Source organism: Taeniopygia guttata, chromosome 1A (assembly GCF_048771995.1).
Source record: "Taeniopygia guttata chromosome 1A, bTaeGut7.mat, whole genome shotgun sequence".
Lineage (NCBI taxonomy): Eukaryota > Metazoa > Chordata > Aves > Passeriformes > Estrildidae > Taeniopygia > Taeniopygia guttata.
This window is the reverse complement of record NC_133025.1, coordinates 60,817,657-60,843,485: the sequence shown is the minus strand read 5'-3', so window position 1 is coordinate 60,843,485 and position 25,829 is coordinate 60,817,657. Positions and strand designations below refer to the sequence as shown.

At 39.0% G+C, this 25,829-nt stretch overlaps 1 protein-coding gene across 2 annotated transcripts in view; it reads left to right on the top strand.

Annotated features, from left to right (window-relative positions):
* Positions 1-25,829, top strand: part of ATXN10 (ataxin 10) — a 77,457-nt gene that overhangs the window by 9,196 nt on the left and 42,432 nt on the right. For both annotated transcript variants that reach the window (XM_002187642.6, XM_030263370.4), the window contains exons 4-6: positions 11,843-11,939; positions 12,817-12,981; positions 20,346-20,426. In XM_002187642.6, the coding sequence (XP_002187678.6) occupies positions 11,843-11,939; positions 12,817-12,981; positions 20,346-20,426 (343 nt within the window). The remainder of the gene's footprint in view (positions 1-11,842; positions 11,940-12,816; positions 12,982-20,345; positions 20,427-25,829) is intronic.

Below are 25,829 nucleotides of genomic sequence, written 5' to 3'. Positions count from 1 at the left end.
TGGTGCTTTATGGGTTGCTCATGGTCTGAGAAGAAAGTGTCTTTGGAAGTGTTTTGTAATTCATCAGTGTGGAGGAGAAGCACTCTGCAGAAGAGATACCAATGAGTTACCTTTGAATTCAGGACTCTCTATAAATAAAAATATCACTCCTTCATGGGCACTAAAAATAAATTTTAAAAAAACATAGGGGTATGCACATGCTTCAGAAATTACATGTAAGGGACCTAGGCCTATCTATAGTTTCCAGAGATTTTCTTGCAAAAGCAAAATGGGATGGAAGCATTTTGTCTTTGATGAAGTAAGACAAAAGCTCCCCTGAGGTCTACAGGAGAACATCACGTGGCTGAGCAGAGAAGGATACTTGATTTTTTTGTAAGCTTTTGAAAGTGAAGACATGCTGGGTTTCAAAAGCCACTAAATATGAGTTGTAAGTGCTCATGTACTAGAAAATCACATTGACGTTTCACTAGGAGAGATCACTGAGAATAAATAGCAAGAGGAAATAAATTTCCAGCTGCTAAATTGGGTACCTTCTCAGTTCTAAAAAGTTGTTAGTTCAAAGTACTTTCCAAAGATTTACAGAAAAAGAGATATTTAATCAAATGTTTTTGTTTTTCTGGAAAAGAACATGAGTAAAACAAGGTTAGATTGTTATGTTTACAAAAGTATTCCTGAAAACAAAAATGAGTAAATACCACTGAAGTGATTTCTACTTTTTCAGGAGGGTGTAGGGGAAGCAAAACTTTCAGTTCTGTCCTCACTCAGTGAAAAAAACCAGGAGATGTTTCTTTGCTCTGACCTTTTCCATTTCTGCACTCAAGGATTGGTAGTTTGGAATTACAGTGGAAATTCCAAAATTAGCTAATTTTGAAGGTACAGAAGAGCAAGGGAAGGAAATGCTTTCAAACCTGCCAAAGCACACTGAGTTGGTTTTCCTGTGTTCCCTCTTGAATGGGCAACCATGGGTCCTTAACTGTTTATGGTTTCTTGTCAATATTTATTTATCTCTTTATTTTCTTCCCCTAGAATAAAGGGAGGAAGAAGTCTTCCCCTGAGGCTATGGTCCCCTTAAAAAGATTATTTTGGCAGTAGGAGAATGAGCTGGAAGTAAATACCTGAGCTTTTGGAAATGCATTAGAGTGGTACCTTTGCAGAACCAGTGAGTAGAAAAACCTGGGCATTTAAGGCTTAGTTAGTTTGAAAATCTGAGCATTAGAGGTTTATGTACTGGGATCACAGTCTATCTAGCTTTCACCTATTCTTGAAATTATTTGAAATGCCTGGTCAATCAGTAAAGTATTTTAAATCAACAGGGAAGAGAAACAGTGGTCACTTATGGAAGAGAAATGTTCTTAAATGAATGCCATTCTTGACCAAAAGAGTCAATTCTCATCTTTTGTGCTTCCCTTTTATCTCTTGTCCAGCATTTTTAATTCTTCTGTTTTATTCCTTTAAAAAACTGCATTTTGCTTTCACTTCTTTTTGTAGTTCTTTAATCATATTGCACTGAATGATTTAATTTCCAATTTGCTACTGATGTTATCTATATTAAAAAAATAAATATTTTAAAACTTACTTAGTGTGGTGGAACACACTTTTTGCTAGACAGACATCGTAGTAGTGCTCACCCAATGCATTTGGGAAACCATTGTCAAGTTTTATTGCCTATAAAAAGAGGTCTGTAACTGTTTGAGCAAGTGTCTTCACACAGGCTTGTTTATAGGGATTTGGAGAAGGTGTAATTTCTAAATTGTGTCCTGGAGACTCTCACAGACTACTAAATTTAAACCAACAGGATTAAGGAAGGAAAGTTAATCTTTCCTCTCTTCCCATGTCAGTGCCCCAAATATTTATCTGTGAAGGAGAAGGCATACTGTTACGTTGGAGATCTTGGGGGTGTTTGTGACCAAACACAGTAAATTATTGTGCTGCAGATGATTTATCTGGAGTGAGTGAGTGGTTATAAATATAATACTTAGCTGTCACACAGTCATCATGAACTGTTGATAGGTGACATTTCTCAATTTAGGTTCACATTAGCTTTTCTTTTGAGGGAGAGGAAGAGGGAGAAAGCAGCTTCTGAGTCTACCTACAAACCATGGGAATAATTGCCAAAAAGCAGCATGAAAACATACCTCCATTGCATGCAAGAAAAGAGGATTTAAAAATCTGCACTATTATTTTTGTACTTGGGGTTTCCTTTTGCTTACAAAAGGAAAAAAAAAAAGCTAGCATAATTAAAACTACATATGTATTACAGCTTAAATAAACCATCTGCTATCTTTAACAGACTTTTTTTAGACATAGGAATAAAGGACAGCCCTGACCTTAAGAGTTGCCAGTTTCAATGTGTGATCTTTGCTTTGTCTGTTAGGATTTTTGTATAGGGGACTGGTGCCAATACTTTGCTGCCACTGTTAAAGTAAAAACTATAATTACATTGTCAAAATAATATTTATAGTATTTTCAGGGAATAATTGTGGGAGTATGATGAATATATTATACTCATCAAACTTTTATGTAAACATAAGCATGAGTTTTTTATTTGAGTTATTGGTGTTGTTTTTGGCCTTTGTGTTTTTCCATTCTGTAAAAATAATATTGGGATTTTCATGGTCTCTAGTATTTGCAGAGTGTGTGCCCTAACAATCAGTTGATATGCTATCTGGTAGAAGTAAACTGCTAGTTGCACTTGTATTGGGATTTTGGGTTCATGTTTCCATAGCTTAAGAAAATCCTCTTGAGTTTTGCTATCCCCTAATTGCTATAGCTCAGAGCATTTTGCTACTTTACCAAACAGGAACATTTTAGGTAATTGGTTTATTCTTTTCCACCATTTGAGGTTTTTTGTTGTTCTTGTACCTCTTTTTTTTCCTTTTTTTTTTTTTTAATGAGTCTGAGTTCCTCTTAAAAGTCAGTGTGAACATCTAGAAACATAAACGTTAAGAAGCAGTTGCGAGGTTTTCTAGCAATAGACAGTTGTCCCTTGGCTGGTTAAAGGTACAGAAGAATTTGCTGCTGGGTACTAGCAAGTTACCAGATGCACAGGTGCCACAGATTTTTAATTAACTGTCTTCAGAACACCTACAGCAAGGATTCCAGTTGTGCAACTTCATGTTCCCAAATCATGTCAACCTGATGCAACCTCCTGTGGGCAAGAACATTCTCTTGGTTCTTGTAGTTTGGTCCAGAATTCATTGAAGGTTGTGGAAAGACTCTGATTTGGGTGGGTCTTGGTTCAGGTTATTGTTCCAAGGCTTTGTGCTTTGGCCTTTTGGCAGAAACTCCAAAATAGGGAACCAGCCTTTACACCACTTCCAGCTGTCTGCGAAAGAAAAAGAGCCAAAGCTGAACCAAGAGCACTCAAACTGATGAGTTGTCCTGAGTTAGTAAATACAGAATTCTCTTTAGCTCTTGTGCCTGTTGTACTGGCCCTTCCTGCAGAGGTTAGCTCTTGCCCCATTCCCTGGGAGTTCCCACACTTTGGATCTTGCACAGTGCACATGGGCAGCTCCTTGTGCCCTGCAGGTCTGGGGTGTTTGTGCACGCTTGTGTCATGCAGCAGGAGCTGAGATTTCAGGTAAACACCACTGTAACCCGTGTTTTCAACCAGACATGTCTGTGTAACGCTGGCTGTGACTTCTGGTGTTCATTTGGGAACTTGATGTATGCCGTAATTTCTTTTTTCATTTTTTAACATTTGGAGTAGAGTGGGGTTTGAGAGAGTTTAGATCCACTGAAAAAGGCATTGTAGGATCCATTGTTGGACCAAGGTCTCTAGTTAAATGCAACACTTTCTTATCTTCATGGCAAAAAAAAAAAAAAGGAAGAGGGAGTTGGGCTTCCAACTTCCAGCAGGGTTTGGATCTTCATTACTACAGGCAGCTGTAGTTGTAGGCTCTTGTGTCCAAATATAGGAAGCTTCAGTTTGCTGTGTTTATCCCGTATTGGTCCCATGGAAGTCCTCATTTTAAAACCTTTTCCTAACTCTGGCCTAAATGTCCTACTGTTTGAATGCAGTGATTCATGGTAGGGTTTTTTTTTTCCCTGCTGTGAGCTTGATTCTCTCCTTGAGCCTTGCTGTTTCTGCAGTAGATGTCTGGTTTAGAATCGCAGAATGGCCTGTGTAGGAAGGGCCATTTAAGATCATCTTGTCCACACCCCCTCTCATGGTTCGACTATCTCAGGTTGCTCCAAGCCCCATCCAAGCTGGCCTTGGACACTTCCAGGTCTGAGGCAGCCACAGCTTCTCTGGGCAGCTTGTGCCAGGGCCTCACCACCTTCACAGGGAAGAATTTCTCCATAATAGCTTGTCTAACATTGCCTTCTGGCAGTGGGAAGCCATTCCCCCTTGTCCTGTCAGTCCAGGCCTCTGTAAGTTGTCTTTCTCTGTTTAAGCTGTGCTGAACTGAATTGTTTTATTGATTGTGTATATGTGAGTATAAAAATATTTTATTGCAGCAACTTGTGGAGGCACAATTTGAACTACAGACCCGATCCTGCCTAACGAGGTTCGCCTGTCAGGTACTGCTGATATGGTTGTCATTGGAAACAGACTTGGAAATAGTTATTAAAAAGCTGGTGCTTTCCAGCAGTTTGATGCTTGTACTAGTGGTCAAAACTGTCCTTCTCATGGTACTCATGGAAAGATGTTTTGATTGCTGTACTGGGAGGCAGAGGCAGTGACTGTGTCAGTGTAAATCATTTTGCTTCTTCTAGGAGAGAGAGTAACCTGAGGAAATGTCTCTAAGTCAGAACAATTAGTAGGTCAGTGGGCTGCCCTCTGGGCTTCCCTGGTCTCATTGCTGGTACAGCTTTTAGACAGTATAGAGCTAGTTTGTTTTTTTTCTGTTCCTGCAATTTGGAGGCTTTTTAGTATAGCCTGCCAAGATGTTGCTGATTTATGCCACATGCATAGTGGTTTTATAATGTGGACTGATATCCACTTGGAGCACAAAGGAAATAGGAGTTTGCTGATGTCTATTTAATTAGAATGGTTTCTGGTTACTTTGGTTGAGGCTTGAAATGAATGGTAATGCCTATATTTCTGTGGATCTCTAAATACAGTGTTCTGTAAGTCCTTTCCTTCCTTCCTTGCTCTTTAGTGTCCCCTATCCTACCCCAGCAAATAATGTCAGCAAGATCCATAATGAGGCAGGTTTCTGTTCTACACAAATACATGTGAATCAAACCTTGCAGAAACATCCCCAGATTTAAGATGGTCACAATGTTTTTTGCAGCAGGAACATTAGAATCTCAAGATAAAGGTGGGAAGAATGGCACAAACAAACCTTTTAATTGCAGAGAGCTTCCTAAAGTCAGAGCATCATAAATTTAATGCAGGGAGAAGAACCTTAACTCTTTTTCACATGTGCTGAGAGGAAATATCCCTTCTAAAGAGTCTCCCAGAGGCCCCAAGGGGGCTATAATTTCTCCTCCAGGGAGAGTGAAGATGGAAGGGGGATGGAAAGAAGCTAGCGGAAGATCTGGGCAGAGGGAGCAATGGGAGGCATCTGTTGCCTGTTGGGATAAAAACTCAAGTGGTTATAATTATGTAGGAGTTACACATGTCATTCTCTCAACTGTTTGATTATCATTGCCATGGCACTACTTCCATACTCTCAGTTACAGGAGCATTGTTCTGGTGGAAAAGAGGGAGTTGTCTAACCATGGCTTTCTAGACACAAAGCTACGAGACTTTTATTTCCCATTCTGCAGCACCTTTTCTTGCTAGCAGCTTTGGGCTTGGAGAGAAATGTGTCTCTCCCTTTTTGTTGAGAATTTTAGGGAATATTGCCAAGTTACATGATATGTAGAGACATCAAGAAAGTTTCTGAGACACATGGAGTTCTTTCCTTTTCTTCTATCCTCTGGGCATATACCACGTGTGGTACAAAAGGGACCACAGCATGGCAATGAGAAGAGGTAAGCTGCCTTTACAGGTATTAAAGTAAATGATAATGCCCAAAAAGGTTGATGCTGAAACTGTTGCTGTACATTAATGTGGATATGCAAGTAAAAATACTAAGTCTACGTTTGCTAGTAATTCTGTATTCCAAAAGACTGTGGTCCATTTATCAGCCAGGTACAGAGTATAAATGGTACAAGTAAGTGGGGGGAAGTCTGATAGTCTTTGCACAGACTTACAGAAAAAGATTATTCAGCTCTTTGAGGGCAAATATAAGCACTTCAGTAGACAATTTGGGTTAAATGAAACAACATACACAGTATGCTATCAAAAGTAATTGGAGAAATTTGCTCATAAACTTGGTTAGTACTTTACGTGTTAATAATTTTTTTTTCAGACTTGTGCAAAGTATCATGTAGGAGGAGTGTGTCTCACAGTCAGACACCACTAATAGTGCATAGTGGGTGGCCAGTCCTTCTTATTTTTCTTGGTTTCCTGGTATGGTTTAAGCCTGGTTTGAGACTCCCCAGTACTTCAAACTTGCTGATTTCACTGCTGCAGGACTTTAAAGAGACATTGCTTTAGATTTAGGTTCAGCTTTTGGGCTGATTCACAAGCAAGATTTTACATCCTAATGCATGCAGAAAGCTAATAAAGGTAGTTCCCAGATCTGCAAGCACTTAGGTGTTTCAATTCACATAAGGAGAGTCATCCTGGGTATGTGCTTTTGCTACTTGTGGGGATGTAACAGGAGTCCCATTTGATATGCCTTTAGATTTTAATAGCTAATTTGTTAAAGAAATGAGCACATTTATGTTTACTTTCTAAAAATGAAATTATGCAGTTAAAATAACAGGAGATAGTGAAAATTGTTCTAGTGCTGTATTTAATAAGCTTTGTTAGTGCTGTATGAATCATTGGTTTGAACCTGATCTCAAGAGGTCTGTCAAACTGACTCGTAGTAAATGCACAAGTTTTTTTTTAATCTCCCATTATGAGTCCTCATTGCAACTTAATTTGCATCAGAGGCTAATTTGATGTGTGGTCTGAGGGTTTAGCTCCCTCCTAATTTATTTGTAACTCCATGTTTTTAATTGTGTGGCAAGAATTTTACTTGCCTTTAAATCAAATTCTCCTTTTAAGTCAGAACAAAGTGTTGATATTTTGCCTAGTCATTTATCTTTCAAGAACACAAGGGTTGTCCAATCAATGCACACAGTATTCTGTTAAAATTAGAGTTGGCATTCTAAAGGGGAAGGAAGAAAAAAGAAAGAGTACGCTTTGTTTCTGATGTGGAGGAGATGGAGGGGAGGACAAGCAGGAACTTTAAGTAAACACAACATTCTTGGTATTCCACAGATGGTAAAAATGGGCTACTAGTCTGCACGGCAGCAAGTGCAGTAACACCAAGGTGGAAATATAAAAGGTAGCTAGACAATAATTTTATTTACAGCAATAAAATACTGAGTACTGTTTTAATAACATTAAATGACAGAGCCCATATATGTATTGTACATTCAATTTCAGTAGTCTAGACAGACTATTTTCCAAGGAAAATACGTTTTCATCAGTATTTGTGGTATGATTCATGGTGGTGAAGAGGCAAATAACTCTTTATGACTGGAAGTTGCTTTAACTTGCAGCCACAAGGAAACAAGTCAATGACCGGATGATAGTGGTGGAAACTCACATTTTATAGTAATAGAGGTCTACACCTTATGCTGAGTAGGAGGTTTTATTTTTCTGGGACAGGCAGTCTATCACAAAGCATTCTGCCATTATGTACAAACAGCCAGAGCTGTTCTGCATGACGGCTCACAGCCCACAGTTTAGACTTGCGAAGCTCAGAGGCAACTCTAAAAGTGTGCAGGCTCTTGGGAGCCTGGGATGTGGTCCCAGGATTTAGTAGGCTTCGTGGCTACCCCAGTGCAGAGGAGGCATCCAGCTTTATTTTCCTTGCATTATTACTGGTTAGAGGATTAAGAGAGATGCAAGTTTGTGAGTCTTATGTTTGCAATCTGACAAGCAATATTGTATAGTTTTGTATGTGCTTTGGTTGGATATATTTTATATCTCTATTTGTTTTATAACTCCAGTTAAGGCAGAGGCTTGTACTCACAACTATCACTGTGTTGTCTGACCCAAATAAAGAATGGAAATTTCTTAGGACTGTTTTAAGCCTTTACACTTGCTGTCAAGGTTTTTTGAAATGATTGCTGAGCACGTTTGTGAGCTGCTGTTTGAACCATGTGGAACAGAAGGAAACAAAAATCCATTTAAAATCCTAATGCTTAAAATCTTCTGTCCTGGGCAGTGACCCAGCACTGAGCAGATTGTCCAGAGAGGCTGTGGAGTCTCCTCCCTGGGGATATTCCAGACCCCTCTGGACACAATCCTGTGCCGTGTGCTCTGGGATGGCCCTGCTGGAGCAGGGAGGTGGCACCAGTGACCCACTGTGGTCCTTTAGACTATATCAGGTAATTGTTAAATGAGTTCATGTCAATATAATGATTAAATGAAAAGCATGCACTGGAGTCTGGCTCAGTTGTTCTGTGATAATAAAGGACTGAAAGGAAGAAAGGGAGCTGTGATCTTGAAGGTACTGAACTGCTGGAGTGCATTTAAACCATCTTCATACAAGGGCATCAAGTATCAGCTATCTCACCTTTGTCACTGCATGTTCAGTTTACATGCAGACAAACATTTAGGTACCAGAATTCATTAGGTGAAGAGTCAGTGTTTCTGCTTGTGCCCTTTGCCCTGTTGTGTAAAGAGGTTATTTTTGTAGAACCTAGAAAAGTCTCCTTAAGCTATTGCAGACTGGTTGTGAAAGTAACATGTAATTTGTATGTTTGCTAAAGAACACCTGCTTTTACAGGAGCTGTTGAAGTCTTGGTGAGGGTAAATCTCTTCAGCTCCAGGGTTGATATGTGTATCAGAAGTTACATCTTAGTACATGCAATTTCATGGTGGTTGACCATCAGGTTAAAAATACTCTTCTTGACCACACATGGAGTAACCTTTTTTAAAGTAAAATACAGCTATGCTGATAGCTACAGAATTGTTTAAGAATATTGTTTTTAGCTCTCTAAAAATCTGTATGTTTTTGGGTATAAGTGAAATTGTCTTGTCTTTTTTTTCCCCCTCTTTTTGGTTTTTCTTTTCCCCTCCCTCCTTTCAGAAGGCTCATGCTTATTGATTGGATGGCAGAATGGAAGTCTGTCTTCATCAGCCTTTACATTTTCTTGCTTTTGCTGTAAGGACATGGGCCATGGAAGGAAATTGCCTCAAATTGTGCTAGGGAAAGTTCACATTAGATATCAGGGAATATTTCTTCATGGAAAGGGTGGGCAGGTATTGGAATGGGCTGCCCAGAGAGGCAGTGGAGTTACCATCCTGGAGCTATTCACAAAAGGTGTGGATGTGGTACATGAGAACATGCTTTAATGGTAGACATGATGGTGCTGGGTTGACAGTTGGACTTCATGATCTTACAGGTCTTTTCCAAGTTTGATAATTCTAGTGCTTTGATTTTATGATGAAGAAATTCTTAAAGAGGAGAAAAGCAGTATATGTATTGTACAGATATCCAAGCATACTTCAATCGTATGTTACAGCCGTCAAATCCAACAGAGGTAAAACAGAAAAGAAAAACATGGAAATTGAGTTCTAAGAAGAGTTCCATAGTTCAAAATGCAATACTTTCTTTTTATGGCAGTGTTTGCATTTTTAACACAGATGTGCCTCGCTGTGAGTTAACTTCTCTAGTTGGATTTTTGGGGAATTTCTTATTTAAAGTATAAATACCATAGTATAGATTTCAGTGCTTCTATCAAAATTGACTGTCGCTTGGTGCTAGGCTAGTACATTTTCCATGGAGTTATATTTGGAGAGAAGCAATGCATGAGACATTTATGTATTCCAAGACCACACCTGTAGAGTTCTGGGGGAGAGGTGTCAGTTTTTTAAACACAACCACACAGATATTGCTGTGATGTGGTTCAGAGAACATGCTGTCACGAGCTTCTCCAGGTGTGGTATGATGGATTTTCATCCTGTTTGTGCCTTTCTGTCTGTGACTGCTGAGTATTGTGTGACCTGGACCCTGTGCTTTGCTCAGCTGCCTTGGCTGCTCATTTCTCTTTGTAGAATCACATCTTCCAAATTGCTGAGATTCTTCTTCTGAGAGTATTTGTATAGCAAAATGTTGCATTATCAAGGCATCCTCTTTCTCTGCTTAGTTGGGAATAGATGTGATAGGTTACAGAATATCCACTTGCCCATATTTTGATTTGTGTCCTCTAAAAGAAAAATCTTTACTCTTACTGGTCAAGAACAAGCACTTAGTGATGAAACTGTTTTTTTTCCCTGGGTGCATCCACGGAATTGTCACTTTTTCCTGAATCTTCCTTCCTTGTTCAGGATGTCACTGTTGGACAAGGGCAGTGTTGGTTGGTTTCACAAATACTGAAATTCGTAGCTATTTATTACTGTACTATAAATGTGTTCATGGCATTTCCTCTTTGTTACAGTAATAATGGTAACTTTACAAGATCTTGAACGTTTTTCCTTCGTCTGTAGGACTTTTTGGACAGACTAATCTCTAACAACCAAGGTGTAGTAGGTGGAAAAGGTCAAGCAAATTTCAGGCAAAGATTGGAATATAGTCAACCAACCAACCTTGGGAGACTTTTCTTATAGCTGTATCGGTAAGGAATTCAGCAAGGGCAAAAATACCCTGTTCCTAGGATTTACTGCCTAGGATTTCTTTTTTTCTAGCAGGGAAGTATTTCCATAAAATGTCTGCTGGCATGCCCATGCTTGCTGTCCTTCAGAAACTCCTGAGTCAGCAGGCTGGGAACCAGATGGGTGGGAGAAGCAGAAGCACAATGATGAGCAGAAAATAATAAACCGGTGCAGATGTGCAAGGGGAGAGAACAGAGATCTTAATAACTAGAGGAAAATAAAGTTCAAATGCATTATGGGGGATGCATACATATTTTGGGCTTAAATATATACATATATATGGCAAAAAAAATATTTATTTTTTTCTAAGCCCAAGTGACCACTTCTTAGACTTGCTTTGTTGTTGTTCTCAAGAGGACATATGCCCAGACCTGTTCAGGAAATCTGGCTGCCAGCTGGCACAGCAGCCCAGCACCTTTCCAAGAGACCTAATTTTAGATTTGCAGAACCTGGCAATACTAGGTGCCTCCATATGCATTAGGCTGTTGTTTGTACTATGTGTTAAACTGAATTTGAACATGTAATTTCATGTTTCTTTGCCAACTTACTAATAAGGGTCAGGCTATTGAGAGCTGTTGATAAGGACAAAATAAGCTTTTTAATTTTGTCAAGTTTTTGGGTTCATGCAGTTGTCTTTTATGGCTTTACACCTTTTGGTGACTGCTCTATGATATTAACTTGTGTGGTGAAATAAAGTCTTCTTGTATTTTATATCTATATTGAGAGGAGGCTAAAGTAAGTCCTTTGGAGTAAGAACAGAAATCGGCCATATTAAATTCACTGTCAAAAATGGAGACAGAGCTATTTGGAGAGCTGGCTTCCATTTTTCTAGGATAGAAATTCTGGGAAAGAAGGTATTGAGCACATCATAATCATCTATAATGATTTGTCCAGCTAACCTGAATATAATGTGAGAAGCAAGAACCTGTCAATTAGTTCTTGTAATCACTTGTAGCCGGTGTATAATACTCAGACAAGTCTTGGGTGTAAGTTGAAAACACTTTGTAAGAGTATTTGTATTAGAGAAAATGCAAATACTCATGTACAGTGCATGTGAAATACTGCACCTAAAGCTTCCTGGAGATGGATTCTACAGTGTGTATCTGGAATACTGAAGTATGTAATTTTTGTGAAATTTATTAGTGTTGCTTTGCATTCTTGTTAATATATTTTCTGGGTTTTTTTCAGCTCTTCGTTGTAGTCTTCAGTTTCTTGGAAACATTGCAGCAGGAAATGGAGATTCCCAGAATAGCATTTGGAAGTGTGCTTTCCCAGATCTCTTCTTGTAAGCATGGATGCGGATTTTTTTCTAGTGTCATTTCTGTGGTTGTATTCAAATCTTTTGTACATGGTAGTTGTACCTTTCCTAGCACCATGAAACTCTGAAAAATAACTTTGGTGAGAATGAACTGGTTGTGACCATATCCTGTAGATGTTTTTTGTTAGTCAACCACAGGAGTCAGAACCTTTAAAAACCCGCTTGTTCTAAACTATCAGTAAATTGATTTAATTTAACTGGAAGAAAACTATTTCAAATGATGAGCTTCAAACATCAGCTTTAGTTCAGACATGTTTTCAAGTAGTTACACTCATTTCCAATAGCACAGCATCTTCTTTTCTCATATTGCTACTGTGCAGATCTGTCAGTATTGGTGGATCAGATGTAATCTATAGAAGTTCCTTAATCTTCATCTCTTTCAATCCTTCCATCCCCCTCCTAACCTCGCCAGAATATCTTCCTGGGGATTTGATGACATACGTGTAAGGAAATATTACATAAACTATTTTGTGCAGACACATGACAGCATTGTTGATGTGTTCAGCCAGGTTTTTTGTAGTAAGCTGGTAACAAAGGCACTTTGATTCAATTTGGTAATCCTTTTCCATGGGTTTTTGGAGCCCACTTGTCAGCACTGAGTGTAGAAGACCTTACAGTAATAAAAGCAGTTCCAATTTAGCAGTTTTGTAGGCTTCCTGTAAAGTTTGACCTTCAGCTGTGAGTTGGGTATTTTTCCTTGCAGGTGAGTTTTGTCCTTCTTAGGCAATGACAAAGTTGTTTTCTCTAAAAGACAGCAAAGGACAGCTCAGGAAGCTCAGTGCCCCTTGCCTGTTTTTCCAGGGTTTGTTTCAACTTGCCCTTAACTCCTTGTTTTCTCTTGAAGGACATGTCTGACATACAGCGATGAGAAAATTGTCACCTATTGCTGCATGGTTCTGTTCACCTGCCTGAATTCAGAGCGAGTGAGAGAATTGCTGGATCCTCAAAACCTGACTGTGGCTCTTCATGTCCTGAGAGTCTACAAAGAACAGTTGGATTCTGAGTGGTCGTATGTATTGTTAATTTTTTTTTTTTTTTCACCTCTTAATTAGGTGTTCTTCTGGTGTAAATCACTGTATTAAAATATCTAAACTTGTGGCACTGCAAAGCAGTAAATGAAGATCTAATTAGAAATCAGTAGTTTATAATAGAGGTAATTTCCATGGTAGTTTCATGACTCTTTTGATTGTTGCTAAATTAAGACTCCATTTTTTGTTGAGGACGTAGGAATTTTCAAATCATGGTCTGGTTTTCAGAGGAATTTTCAAATCATGGTCTCACAGGTCATGCTAGGAAGACTTGTATGTCTATTGCTTGGGAGTGCTACATAAAACCTGGGGGCTTTTTCTTTCTTCCTTTTTTAATATAGCCATTTTCTTCTGCGACATCCAGTAATATTTATGCCAAAACAGGGAAGACTTTTTTTGTGAATCTTCATTTCATACGTTAAGAGCACCTAATCAGTGTTTTTATCCCTCTGAACTTTTGTATTTTTTACTAATGGCCATTCTTCTAAATATTGTTGTCAGTTATACCTTTGATAAATGTGCTGCCCTACATAGCAAGGATGCACATTCAGCTAATTGTTACACCGTGTATTCCAAGGGGAGAATAATTAATTGTGTGGTTTTTGTAGCATTCTCTTTAAGGTCATGTTTAAATTCAAAATTTAATTAGGAAGAATTGTTGGTGTTTTAGAAGCGGTATGGAAAATCTCAACACAGACTTGAGATGATTGAATGAAAAGTAAATGTCATTTTATAGCTTGCTTTTGTACTGAAAAAAAAGACACAAAATTTGTTTGTGGCTGGGCTTTTTTAATGGCAAGGGCAGTTTGCTTATGACATAAGTAGTTTTCAAAAAGCAAAATGTAAGTTTAGAGTCAGACAATGAGACTTCTGTTTCAAAAGTGACAACTCGAGTCCTTAGTTTTGTCCACAGCAGTTCTGTAGACACTTCGTATCCAAGAAGATCTGAGATTGTTCTGAGCAGTTCCTCAGAGCTTTTTTAGAGGCAGCAATTGGTAGCAGAACTTTTGCAGTTCTTCCTCTGTCTGCCATAAACTCCTCTCCCTATTAGAGCAGAGGAAGGGTCTTTAAAGGTTGGATGTAGCGTTCTGGAATTTTCCTGTCACCTTTGCCTACTTCTTGAGTCACAAGGCCTTTGGTAGAAGGCTAAGATTTCCTCAGGAAAGAGGAAATATAAGGTGTTTTCTCTGCTTCTTGAGAGGGTTGGGTCATGGGAAATAAGATCTCAGTTCGGCAGCTTCTGATTCTAATCAGTGGTGGAAAGCCAAGTCATTCACTTCCTAAGCAGTTTTTGAAACAGAGAAGAGCTGTTCTGCTGATCAGCATAGTGGAATTTCTAGGCTAAGCGTTGATGCAGTTTTAAAAGTTTTGTACATTGACAACATAGCAAAAAGTTGCTTTAGAACTTGAAAGAATTAGAGGTAGCAGTGCTGTGATGCACATTTAAGGGTGTTTCTTGTGTGATACACATTCTGTTAAGTATTTTTGTGGCATGCTGTGAGCTAATAAATAGTAAAGGAGGAAGTCAGTTTTCTAAGGAATGCCCTGGTCAAATTTTGTGTTCAGTTCTTCTGTGATAGTGTTTCTCCAGTTCAGATGGTCTGAAGGCTCATTTCATTAAGCTTGTGGTTACTTGTCAGCCTCAGAAATGCTTCTATCTCTCAAATCTGTGCAGCTGGAGAATGTAATACACACATTTAATAAATATTCTAATTATTTAATAACTGATGCATCCTTCTTTCTCTTTTAGAAGCTTGATCTTCTCAACAGCCCCAGGATTATTTACATATTGCTGTCTTTGCCATTTTTAATGTTAGATGCTGAATGGCATATTAAAATAATATTAATTAACATATATTAGATGATGTATTTTTACATTGCTGCTAAACTGCTGTTACAAACTCCCATGCAATTCCAAAGAAATGCTCTGTCTTTTTTCTTTTTTTTTTTTCCAGTAATAGCTTTTCCTAAACACATACAGAGATCTTTTGGCTCTGTAAGGTTGTGGAGCCTTTCAAAAGTTGTTTCTGTGTTTCCACATACATCTTCACTCACATCCTCTTGAATTTGTGTTAATCAGTAGCGAAGTATGTCATATAGTGTAGAAGGTACAGTAATTTAGAAGAGAAACCAACAGAGAATGCCACATGAGATGAAATGAGAATGTGAAACAATATGTGTATTTTAAGAACAATTAAGAAAAAGTAGTAAAAAAATACATTGTAATTTATCCTAACCAACATCAATGTGTGTTCTGAAAGCTGTTTATTTTAGAAATACCTTGGTGGCTCCATTATTGATGAGAGTATAGCTTGTGTTATCAGTTTTTCCAAGTGTGTGCATGGGGCAGTTCAACCAATATGGTTAGGAAAAACAGGTTGTATTTTTGATTCCTGAAGAGCAAATTACAAAAATCCTCCATTTTAAAATAAGAGACATAATGTGCTTTCAGAAAAATGATATTAGGAGTGTGGTCAGCTCTTTGGCATTGAAGTAAGTTTTGCTGAACATCCACTTTCTCTTTTTGAAACCACAGCTCAATGATTACTGTAAAGATTAGATGTGGGGCTACCCCTCCCCAATTTTTTGCCTTTGGGTTTTTTGTCCTGGCTTATGGAAATATGTGTGGACAGAAACTGGTACTCCTGTGGCAAGGAGTCTCGCCTGTGGGCACAGATTTAAAGGCAAGGATAGAACTCTTCAATACTGCTCTTTCTGCTTAATTGGGGTGTGGGGGTTGAAGTAACTTGTTTTTTTTTTCATTGGGCTGGCAACTCAGTTTCTTCTGTCGGACAGTTTAGGGTGCCCTCCGCTCCCTTCTTCTGTTCTGCAGAAAGTAATTATATTTTAATTCCAGGAAAGTTGAAGTTATGTTGCAGGTTTCAAGTTCAGCTGTGGTTTTAAATAGTACCGACACTTGCAAAAGTTTCCTTAATTTTAGAGATCTGAGTAACTTCCACTTTCTATTTGCAGTAGGAGTGAATGGGCACAGATTTCCTCAATCTTTCAAAGTTCAGCCTCATACATTTAATTATCCTGTCACCTCTTTCTTCTTGTGTATACTGTGGAGAGGGGGGAGCAGGAAGTCTTATTAGCCATTGCTAATCATCTTCCATTTATTTCTTGGTAGCTCTTCAGAAAAAAATTATTTCAATTTTATGTATAAGTTAGATTTAATCTCTGTTTAGTGCCTTTCAGATGTAGCTGTCAAATTCAGTGGGAGTGTCTTCTGAATCAGAGACATACTGCACATAATTTGAATTTAGTCTTCTAGACCTCAGAGTTTACTTGGTGGGGGCTATCATGGCCAGTAGGGAGGATGCTTTCACTGGGGGAATGCCTTTGGAAGATGGAAGGATGTTGCCTGTTGTGCTTTGTTCAGCACAGGAGAGGAGTATTGTGATATTTGATACTAGGACCAAGCCTTCCATATGAAAATCTGTGCTGGTGTGGGAATGGGGTGAATTACCTCTTTTCTAGTGATTTTAGGACAGCACACATTCAATTCGTAATTGAATATCTTTATACTTGTAATTGTTTATTTAAATTGTTTTGGTAGTGTTCTTCTATTCTTTGTGCAGGGATAAAGTACTCTTTTTCTAAAATATGTTCTGATTCCAAATAATTCCTCATGAGGCATAATGCTTTTTTAGCATTTAAAAAGGCTGGTGATGAGAGCTTGAAGGTTGGCCAAAAGTAGCTGAACTTTCTTCTTTACTTTTATTTAAAATGTGGATGATTTATTACATTTGTTTGTTAAATTATAGTAAAAAGATAGCTATTTGGTTCTTACTAAATATTTTGGATAGAGTGGCATTATTGTAGGGTGATGAAAAATGCTTTTGGTTTTGAGATTGAAAAAGAAGGTTGCTGATGAAGTAGAGAATTGCCATGTCTTGTTCTTTGTACATGGAAAACATGTGGGGCTGTCTTCCTCTTTTTCTGACACTGAGGAAATGGTTCCCTAAATTTGCTAATGGGATATAATCAACTTAATATGGAGCATGACATTTGATGATAAAGTTGATTGCTTACACCCAGCTTTGATTGGAGCAAGCTTAGTGGCCATCTGGAATATACTGAGTGCAAATGTAGCTCATACCACTTTGTCTTGGCTGCTTCGGAACTTCAGTTTGGTACAATACTGCCCTTGTGCTGTTACGAAGTCTTTGAACATCTCCTCCTGTATTTATCTACTATGGAAGCACTTGATTTTTTTTTAGGATTTTAGCCAAACAGTTTTTAAAGAGTTGAGAAGATTGGCATATTTAACACTATTCTTTTCTTACTGTGTTATGCTTGCATAACAGCTTTAATTTTCACTATTTCCTTCAGTAAATTACAGTGGTCTTCAGTTTATTCCCGTGGTTCTTCTATTGGCCCCCAAAGAGAGTTTAAGTCTCCTACCAAAGCCTTTTGTGTGCATTTGAAATGCCATGTTCAGTCAGTAACCCAAAACTGAATATCTTTTTCTATTTCAGAAGCGTGGATGATCTTACTTTTCCTCTTCTTTTCCTGTGCCACAAATGAAAAACAGGAGTGCTGAGGGGACTAAAGATAGTACATCCTTGCTTAGCTACCTCCAAAATTGCTAGGCATGGTGAAGGAGTTGGAAGTGCTTTACTCCACTATTAGTTCTTCTGTTATCTCTCAGTATTGATGCTCATGCTCTGTCTTCATGATATAGTAGTGCAGAAAGTGGATAAGGTAAAAGGAGCACTTAAATACAGAAGCAGATACTTCATAGAATCACACACTGGTTTGGATTGAAATGGGTCTTAAAGCTCATCTCCTTCCACTGCCTGCCATGGGCAGGGATACCTTCCGCTATCCCAGGTTGTTCCAAGCCCTGTCCAGCCTGGCCTTGCACGCTTCCAGGGATGAGACAGCCATAGCTTTTTGTTTTCTGAGTTGTTGCATCACATCATGAAACCAGAAGGTAAGAATCAGAATTTTAGTCTTAAAATATTCCAAGCTCCTCAAGCAGTAGAGGTCTAGTCCACAGAATGTGCAAAATGTGTGCGAGGAAATACAGGAGCACTGACCCAAGTAACAGCTGAACTATGGGCCTTCCACTTTGCAGCAGTGATCAGGAGCATGAACCTAGTAGAAGCAGATCTTTTTCTGTGATAATTATTGATCACTTTTTAATTATAAGACAAGTAGGCAAGAAGGTTTCCTCCACATAGCCTTAAACATCAAAATTAAACTTTAGATTAAATAGCCCCATTTGCAAAATAGAAAAATCGAGCTTTAGGCTATCTCCTCAAATGCACTATTTACTCTACTGCATTGTCATCTTAATTTTGTACATTCTTAGGCCATGTTCTGCACAGCACTGATCTGTGCTATTTTCTTCTGTAGCTCCACACAAAACTTTGTGGTTCTACTTAAATCCATGGAAAATGAAGCTGGTTGGGAGGGTTCTGAAGGTCTAACTGTGGATGGCTGTGAGATGTTAGTTCAGGAATGTGGAAGAGTTCCCCTTGACTGCCCTGCTGATGGCTCAGCTTGGGTGTTATAGCTGAGTCTGTGCAGCTCAGTTGGATACATTCATGCTGCTGACTTTGGTCTACTCTTTGTGTTTTTTTGAAATTTGTTTTGAAAAACTCTTGGATCAATGCTACACCCCTCAGCATGCCAATTTTGAGTTGATGATTCTTTACACCTCTGCATATTTTTTTAATTAATAAATGTGCAAATATCAGTAAAAAGAAGCGCAATAGAAAATAGTTTTTCTTCCTCCCCCTCATAAAAATGTCAAGCTTTCAGAACCAAATCAGATGCTGGCTAAGTCCACAGTTAGGATTAGCATTTCGATTAATTCTATTAATCAAATATAATTAATTTTCTATTACTAATCTTTTGGACCTCTTATTCTCGTATTTGCCCAGTTGGCATTGAGTACTTGTCCAAAAAATACTTTCTTGCAGCTGGAAGGCTTCGTTGTGATCTTTTTATTACTATGTAATAGATTATGGCTATGCAAAATAAAGGCTGTCAGTTAAGGGAAAACTAGGGATGAGGTGGAGGGAGTATTGAAATCGCCTGATTTTAATATTATTTTAGCTGTTCTTTCTCTGTAACTTCATCAGCTCACAGGATGCTCTGAGACATAACTTTTTTAAGTATTGTAGGCTAGACAAGCTACTTTAGAAATGGATCATCTAGTTTGGGTGTACCTATGCACCATAAATATTACTGCTAGTGCTCCTGAGGATGTGATTTGAAGAGCTAAATACTTTTACCTACTTAGTCTTTTTCCCATAACTGAGATTATGAATCTGGGTTGGAATTAGATGACTGTCACCTGCAATGGACTGCTGTGGATGGTGCTTGGGAAAGTGAACAGTGAAAATAGTGGTATTAGCACAAGGCCAACATTTACCATCTTTTCCAGAGAAAGTATTAAGAAAGAAGAGCCACTGCCACTTTTGGATAGGTTGTTTTTTAAAGAGGCTCTCTTTTGAGGAAGGTTAGTATCATAAATCCCTTGCAACATTTTGGTGAAGAGAAAGAGGGAACCAGTGGCCCGTTTGTCAACTTTGAGTCATTTGTTGGTTTTTTTGTATTCCAGACAGAAGCCCTGAATATGGTGTGAGAAAGGGAAGGCAGTGATAATTGATTACAGAATATACTTCACTGTATTTTGACTGGCAAGATCCTTGTGTTAAAGTTGGGGGTGTCTTGTGCAGGGCCAGGAGTTGAACTCGATGGTCTTTGTGGGTCCCTTCCAGAATATGAGACTCTGTGATTCTATATCCACTTGCCTTGTAAAGCAAGGACTTGGAATTGGTTCTCAGCTTAGGTATCTGTTACACAAGGAGGATATGTTTTTGAAGTTGAGAAAAGTACTCTGCTGCTTTGCAGCTGACAAAGAAGTTCCTATTTGCTTTGATGCTTTGTTAGATTTCCTTTTTTAACAAAAAATCAATATATTATTTGGGCACTTTTTTGACTCTTTGGTCTTACAGACAGTGTTGTGATGAATGGAATAATAATTTTCAAGCTTGAACTTTGTCTTTTTGCTTAGATGCATAAACCATTGGATGAGTGTTTCATTGTTTGAATTGTGGTGTATATAGCTGGTCTAAGATTCCAGCCAGCTTTCCTTCAAGCATGTGAGTAAATGTGTGCTGAACTGATGAGAAAGGGTCATTGCTATGCTAGGGAAAAAACTGCAGGACAACGTGCAATTATTTTATGCCAATTTGTATCTATTAGTGAGCAGGACCAAAAGCATAACACACATTAATCTGCAAGTAAAACTAACCAGCACCATTTGGAGTAAATGTCGATACTGCTTCTATAGCTCCAATAAGACTTTCTTTTTCTTTTCCCTTAGGTTCCTGATTGTTACAGAACATTTGCTGAAATGTCCAGAGCTGGTAAAAGCCCTCTATGCCAAACTGAGCAATCAAGAAAGGTAACCCCAAAACCAGTGTGGCTTTTAGTATTTAGCATTCCATATAGAGTATCCTGTTCACATGATTGAAAAACTGTGTGGTTTCATAGTTGGCACAAAATCTCTAAATACATGTTTCTATGTCAGTAATGGTTTTAAATTGGTTGGTTAACATTACAGCTTAGCCACAACTGGCAGTGATTTATGTAGGGTTGCTGAATCCAGGTTGGCGCCATTACTCGGTAAAGAAATCCTTCACACACAAAAAAGGACAGGATTTCATGCACCACACCCTGCAGAGTTTTACAGCTCGATTAGAAATGTCCTCAGCTCTTCATACTTCTGCTGTTATGTCCAGAAATTAAGAGAAAGGCTTTAAGAAAGTTGGAAGTGTGTCTCATACTGGTTAGCAGAACCTACAAAACATAGATGAGCAGATGCCTGTCATTACTTAGTCCTTAATGTTTCCACTGTTGAAAAGCCTCAACAAACCTTCACCTTGAAAAAGCATTGACAGCTTCCTTTAAGTGTTTGAGTAAATGTGTGCTGAATTGATGGGAAATGACCACTGCTATAATTGAAAAGTGCTCATTGCTTTAATAGAGAATTGAGGAAGATTAAAAGAGATTTTATTAAGACAATCAAATTTGGGAAACGCTGCTCCACCAACTGCTTGAGGATTTTGTGGTCTCATTTATGTGTCTAATGTGCCTATGTTGTTCTGCATCCACCCAGGGAAGCTGCAAGTTCCACTCTAGTTTTTGCAGGTGAAAGACAAAGCACTAAATGAAACAGTGCCTTTGTGTTTTTTTCTGTGTTTTGTGTTGTTTCCAGTGTTACCACAGGTCAGGGTTCAGATGCTGTTTGGAGAGTATTAGAAAACTGAAAGGAAATCAGACAAAGAATATGCAATAGGTTTGAACTGTAAATAAAATGCCATTACTGAATAGGGATGGGATGGATATGATAAGGAGGGAAATAGTGTTTTCCTCCATAGTTCAGGATGACCAAGTGGGAACAAATCTGAGCTGTGTGCTTAGTGTACGAGGAGGTAAGTGCTGTGCAACTGTTTTAAGTGAATGAGCTAGATTGAATTCTTTTGTGGAATATCATGAATGGCAGTTTGCATGTTTTCATAATGCCTTTGAGGATAGTGTGGGCTGGTTGGGGTGTTCAGTTGTACTGAAAAGTTTCTAGAAAGGTCTCAGCATAGTACAGATGGTCATTGGATTCCTCACCTCAAAGGCTTTTGGTGTAGGCATCACATAGATGACCACAGGGGATCACCACTTACAGCACATCTGCTGGACTTATTATTAATCCCAAGAGTTCTGCCAGTCAATTCCATTAAGTTTTTCAAAGACATAATCACAGTACAGTGTGTTATGAATCAGACACTGCTTAATTTCCTGACAAACATATGGGAGTGCTGTGAAATAATCTTTTTGCATCCAAGCTATAGAAGAATACCCTGCCTTGATATATTCCTAGGTAGTGTTAGTGTATTTAAGAAAGCATTATTTCAGGATATGTGAGGAGACAAATCCAATTCAGATAAAAACATTTTGACTGCCATGAACTGGAGAAAAAAGTAGCGATGAACCCCAAAGCATAGGGAATTCCTTGTTTCAAAATCAGATGAGGAGTCTTCACCTCAAGCATTGTTGTGTTGGATGTCCTGTGAGGCTGACCAAGTCCTGTAAATGAAGAATGGTATTGAGGTGTCTGGGGAAGGCAGCTGGAGCTTGTGAATATGTGGTAGCCCTCAGTTACAGTACCCTGTCACACACATTAAATACAGGTAGTTTAAATGTGTTTGCTGAAATGGAATTAGCTGTGCTGAGAAGGTTTGTGAATAGGAGGTTTGTGAATATGCCCATTAGTGGTGACTCCCAAAGCTTGCAGTAGCCTGGGATGCCCAGACTGTACATGGCTATATAACCACAGTTATTTGCACTATTCACAGTATTTGCACTATTCAGAGTATTTCCTGCTGTTGAAATCCAGTGCATTTGTATTGCAGTGGCCATGTCTCCTGCCTCAAGGCAGTTCTTGTACAAGTGGATTAGCAATTTGAATTTTCAATTAAAATAAAATTTCTGATGTCTGGACAATTTTCTCTTTGATTTCCAAACAAATTTAATGTGTTGCATGTCTAAGTGTGCAAATGGCCTGAAATAAATCCTGTGTTAATGTGATCAGGTTTTTAGTGTTATTCTGGCCTGGAGAAGTGCATGGTGTAGTGACAATGCCTGCTGGTTCTCTGGAAGGGATTATTGTAGAAGGATATGGCCATTGGGGTAAAAGAGTATAGATTCTTGAATTCTTTGCCAGATTTGAGATTTTTCTGCATGTGTGTGCAGGTATTTGGCAGAAGTATTTAGAAAAAAGCCTTGTGTGCATTCATCCAAGATAGCCCTGAGCATGGACACACTAAGTTCATGCCTTGCTTGGCTTAATTATAAAAATCGTCAAAAATGATCACATCTGTTGTTGTCTCTTCCAAGAAGGGGTTTTGCTTCTGTTAACAGCATGAAAAAGTGCAGCTGAATAGCTTCATGTGTTTTTAAGATGCTCAAGTACTTGAATCTCTAGGTTTGATTTTAGTGTTGCTAGGTGAAGTGTCCTGAGTGAAGGATGCAGCCTTTGGTGAAATTGCCTGCCAGGAAATGGGCACTCAATTCCTGTAAGCAGCACCACTTCTTGCTGATGCTTAGCTGCCAGGCTGCTATTGTCAGTGCTTGGAATGGTTTTGTACCTGGCAATGCTCACAGACTTAGAGTAGCTGTTTTCATTTAATATGATGCTTGCAAGTGTCATTTGAAGATGAAAGAAGTGAAAGTTTTGAGGAAGGGCCTAATTTGTCTCATGGAACCATTGCTGTCAGGGAAGTGTTTCAGGAAGGAGAAGCCTAAGTCACAGAGGAAGAATGTCCCAAGTGTCTGGCCCTTGCTAAGAGGTTATAAACAAAGCACATTTGATGCAAACATTGTTTGATGCTAAGAAAATCAATATAATTTTACACTGCTAGTTTTAGGCTTAGTGAGGCAGCATTTTATTGTATAGTAATGAGCTTCCAAATTTAAATTGCATTTGAATTTTGTTGTTTATTTGCAAGTTACAGGAAACAGAAGTTTGTTTTACTGATGACTGCAGATACCTTAAAGTGGCAGTTCTAAGTTTATGCCAATTTAGTCAGCTTCAGGAAGAACTGGTTTAAATTTCTCTAGGGGGGAAAAAAAACTGCAGGAGATTTACAAAAAGTCTCCCTCAGTAGTGCCTAAAGAAAAGGAAGATGGCATGGCATGATTATTTCTTAACATAAATATAATTGTAAATATAATACTCAGAATTAGATTTGAGATACTGAACTGAGTGTTGCAAAAATTCAGCTGGTACTGGCAGTTGTCATGTTTGTTGTATTAACTGCAGGCAAGCAAGTTGGAGAAAATGCTGTCATTTGAATGGCTGAACAGTTGTGAGTTCATTTAAAAGAAATGGGAAAATTGCATTGTCTGGGAGAACTAACTTGAAAAAATTAGGGTGCATTTTGAAGGAGAACTGAGAGAAACAATAGAAAAAAGGAATGTATGAGAACTTGTACCGGAACAAAGCACTGTGCTCTCAGGAAACTACTGACTGAATGGCAAGACTTGCTTGAAATTCAGGGAAAGATGGGCATGTCCTGGATGACTGTGCCTGGAAAAACACTCAGGAAAACTGTTTGACTTGAATGCTTAAAGAGACTTAAAAAGAAATTGCATTCAGGTGGTGTTTTAAAGAAGGACTGCAGTTGTTGCAAAAGGCATCCATTCATATTGCAAGGGGAAGAGTAGTGCAAAAAAATTTACCCATTTGCAACCATTTAATCTATTTAATGGGGTTTATGGAAGCACGGTGACTCTCCAGGTTGTTTACAAAAGGATTGCTTGTCAGTTTTAAACATTTATTTTTTGGATTATTGGTGCAAGAAGCGCTGACTAGAATCCTGTCAAGCAGAAGATAGTATTTGTTTTGGGTTTGCATGGCCTAGGTTTGGTAGCAGGGGGATTACAGGAGTGGTTTCTGTTAGAAACTTCCTCCATGTCTGGCAGAGCCAGTCTCTGGTAGTTCCAAGTGGTGGTAAAGCCTCTGTGATAATATATTTAAGAAGAAAGGAAAAAAAAAAAGTTTTTGCACAGTTGTAATCGCAGCCAGAGAAGAGTGGGGTTGAGAGTATGTGAAAGGAACAACTCTGCAGACACCAAGGTCAGTGAAGATGGAGGAGGAGAAGGTGTTCCAGGCACAGGAGCTGGGATTCCTCTGCGACCACGGTGAGGCAGCTGTGCCCCTGCAGCCCATGGACATCCATGGGGATGCAAAGATCCACCTGCAGCCACTGGAGGGGACCCATGCCAGAGCAGGGGGATGCCTGGGAGGAGGCTGTGACCCCGTGGAAAGCCCGTGCTGGAGCAGCCTGGCCCTGAAAGGCTGTACCCACGGTAGGGTGGCCCACGCTGCAGCAGCCTGAAGGGGACTTTCCCCCGTTGGAGGGATTCACACTGCAGCAGTTTGATGGGGAGTGTTGCCTGTGGGATGGACTCACACTGCAGTAATTCACAGGAATCTGTTGCCTGTGAGATGGACTCATGCTGGAGAAGTTAATGGAGAACTGTCCCCCATGGGAGAGACCCCATGGAGCAGCAGGGGAACAACTCCTTTCCCCTCAGTAGCAGGAAAAACAGTGGGTGATGAGCTGAGCATAACCCCCATTGCCTGTCTCCCTTCACCACTGGTGTGGGAGATAGAGCTGGCAAGGAGGGGAGTGGGAGGAAGGTGTTTTCTCATTATTCTGCTCTGATTTTGTTAATAACGATTTTAAATTAAATCTCTAATTTCGAGACTGTTTTGCCACAGTATTTGTTGAGTGATCTCTCATGGCCCTTATCTAAACCCATGAACCATTTGTGAAGTTTTCTCCTGTCCAGCTCACAGGGGGAGGAGCTGTATTAATGGCACTGAGAATTCAGTTTAGCAAGGACTAAGTAGCTGTTTTGTGATTAATAGAGGTGGCTTCTTGGAGGTTAATAAAGCAGTGACCAAACTTTTTCCACAGAAAAAGACATTTCTCTTCCTCTTCTGACAACCTGCTTGGTAAATTTAAAATAAAAAGCATTTGAGCTATTCCACATGTTTAAATGTCAGTCGTTCTATCTGAATTTCAAATATTTCACTGAAAGAAAATCCTGAGCTGGCTTTTGAATTCATTCAATAAACGGTGTTGCTATGGTTTGAGGGAATGATGGTGAGACTTCCCCAGTCCCTGTGTGCTGGACTGGAGCAGGGACCTGTAGGAGGGCCTCAGCTATGTCCAAGTCCTGCTTCCACAAAATGCTTCTAGTTTGCCCTGACAACATGAAAGGACATTGGAAACAAAATAGCATT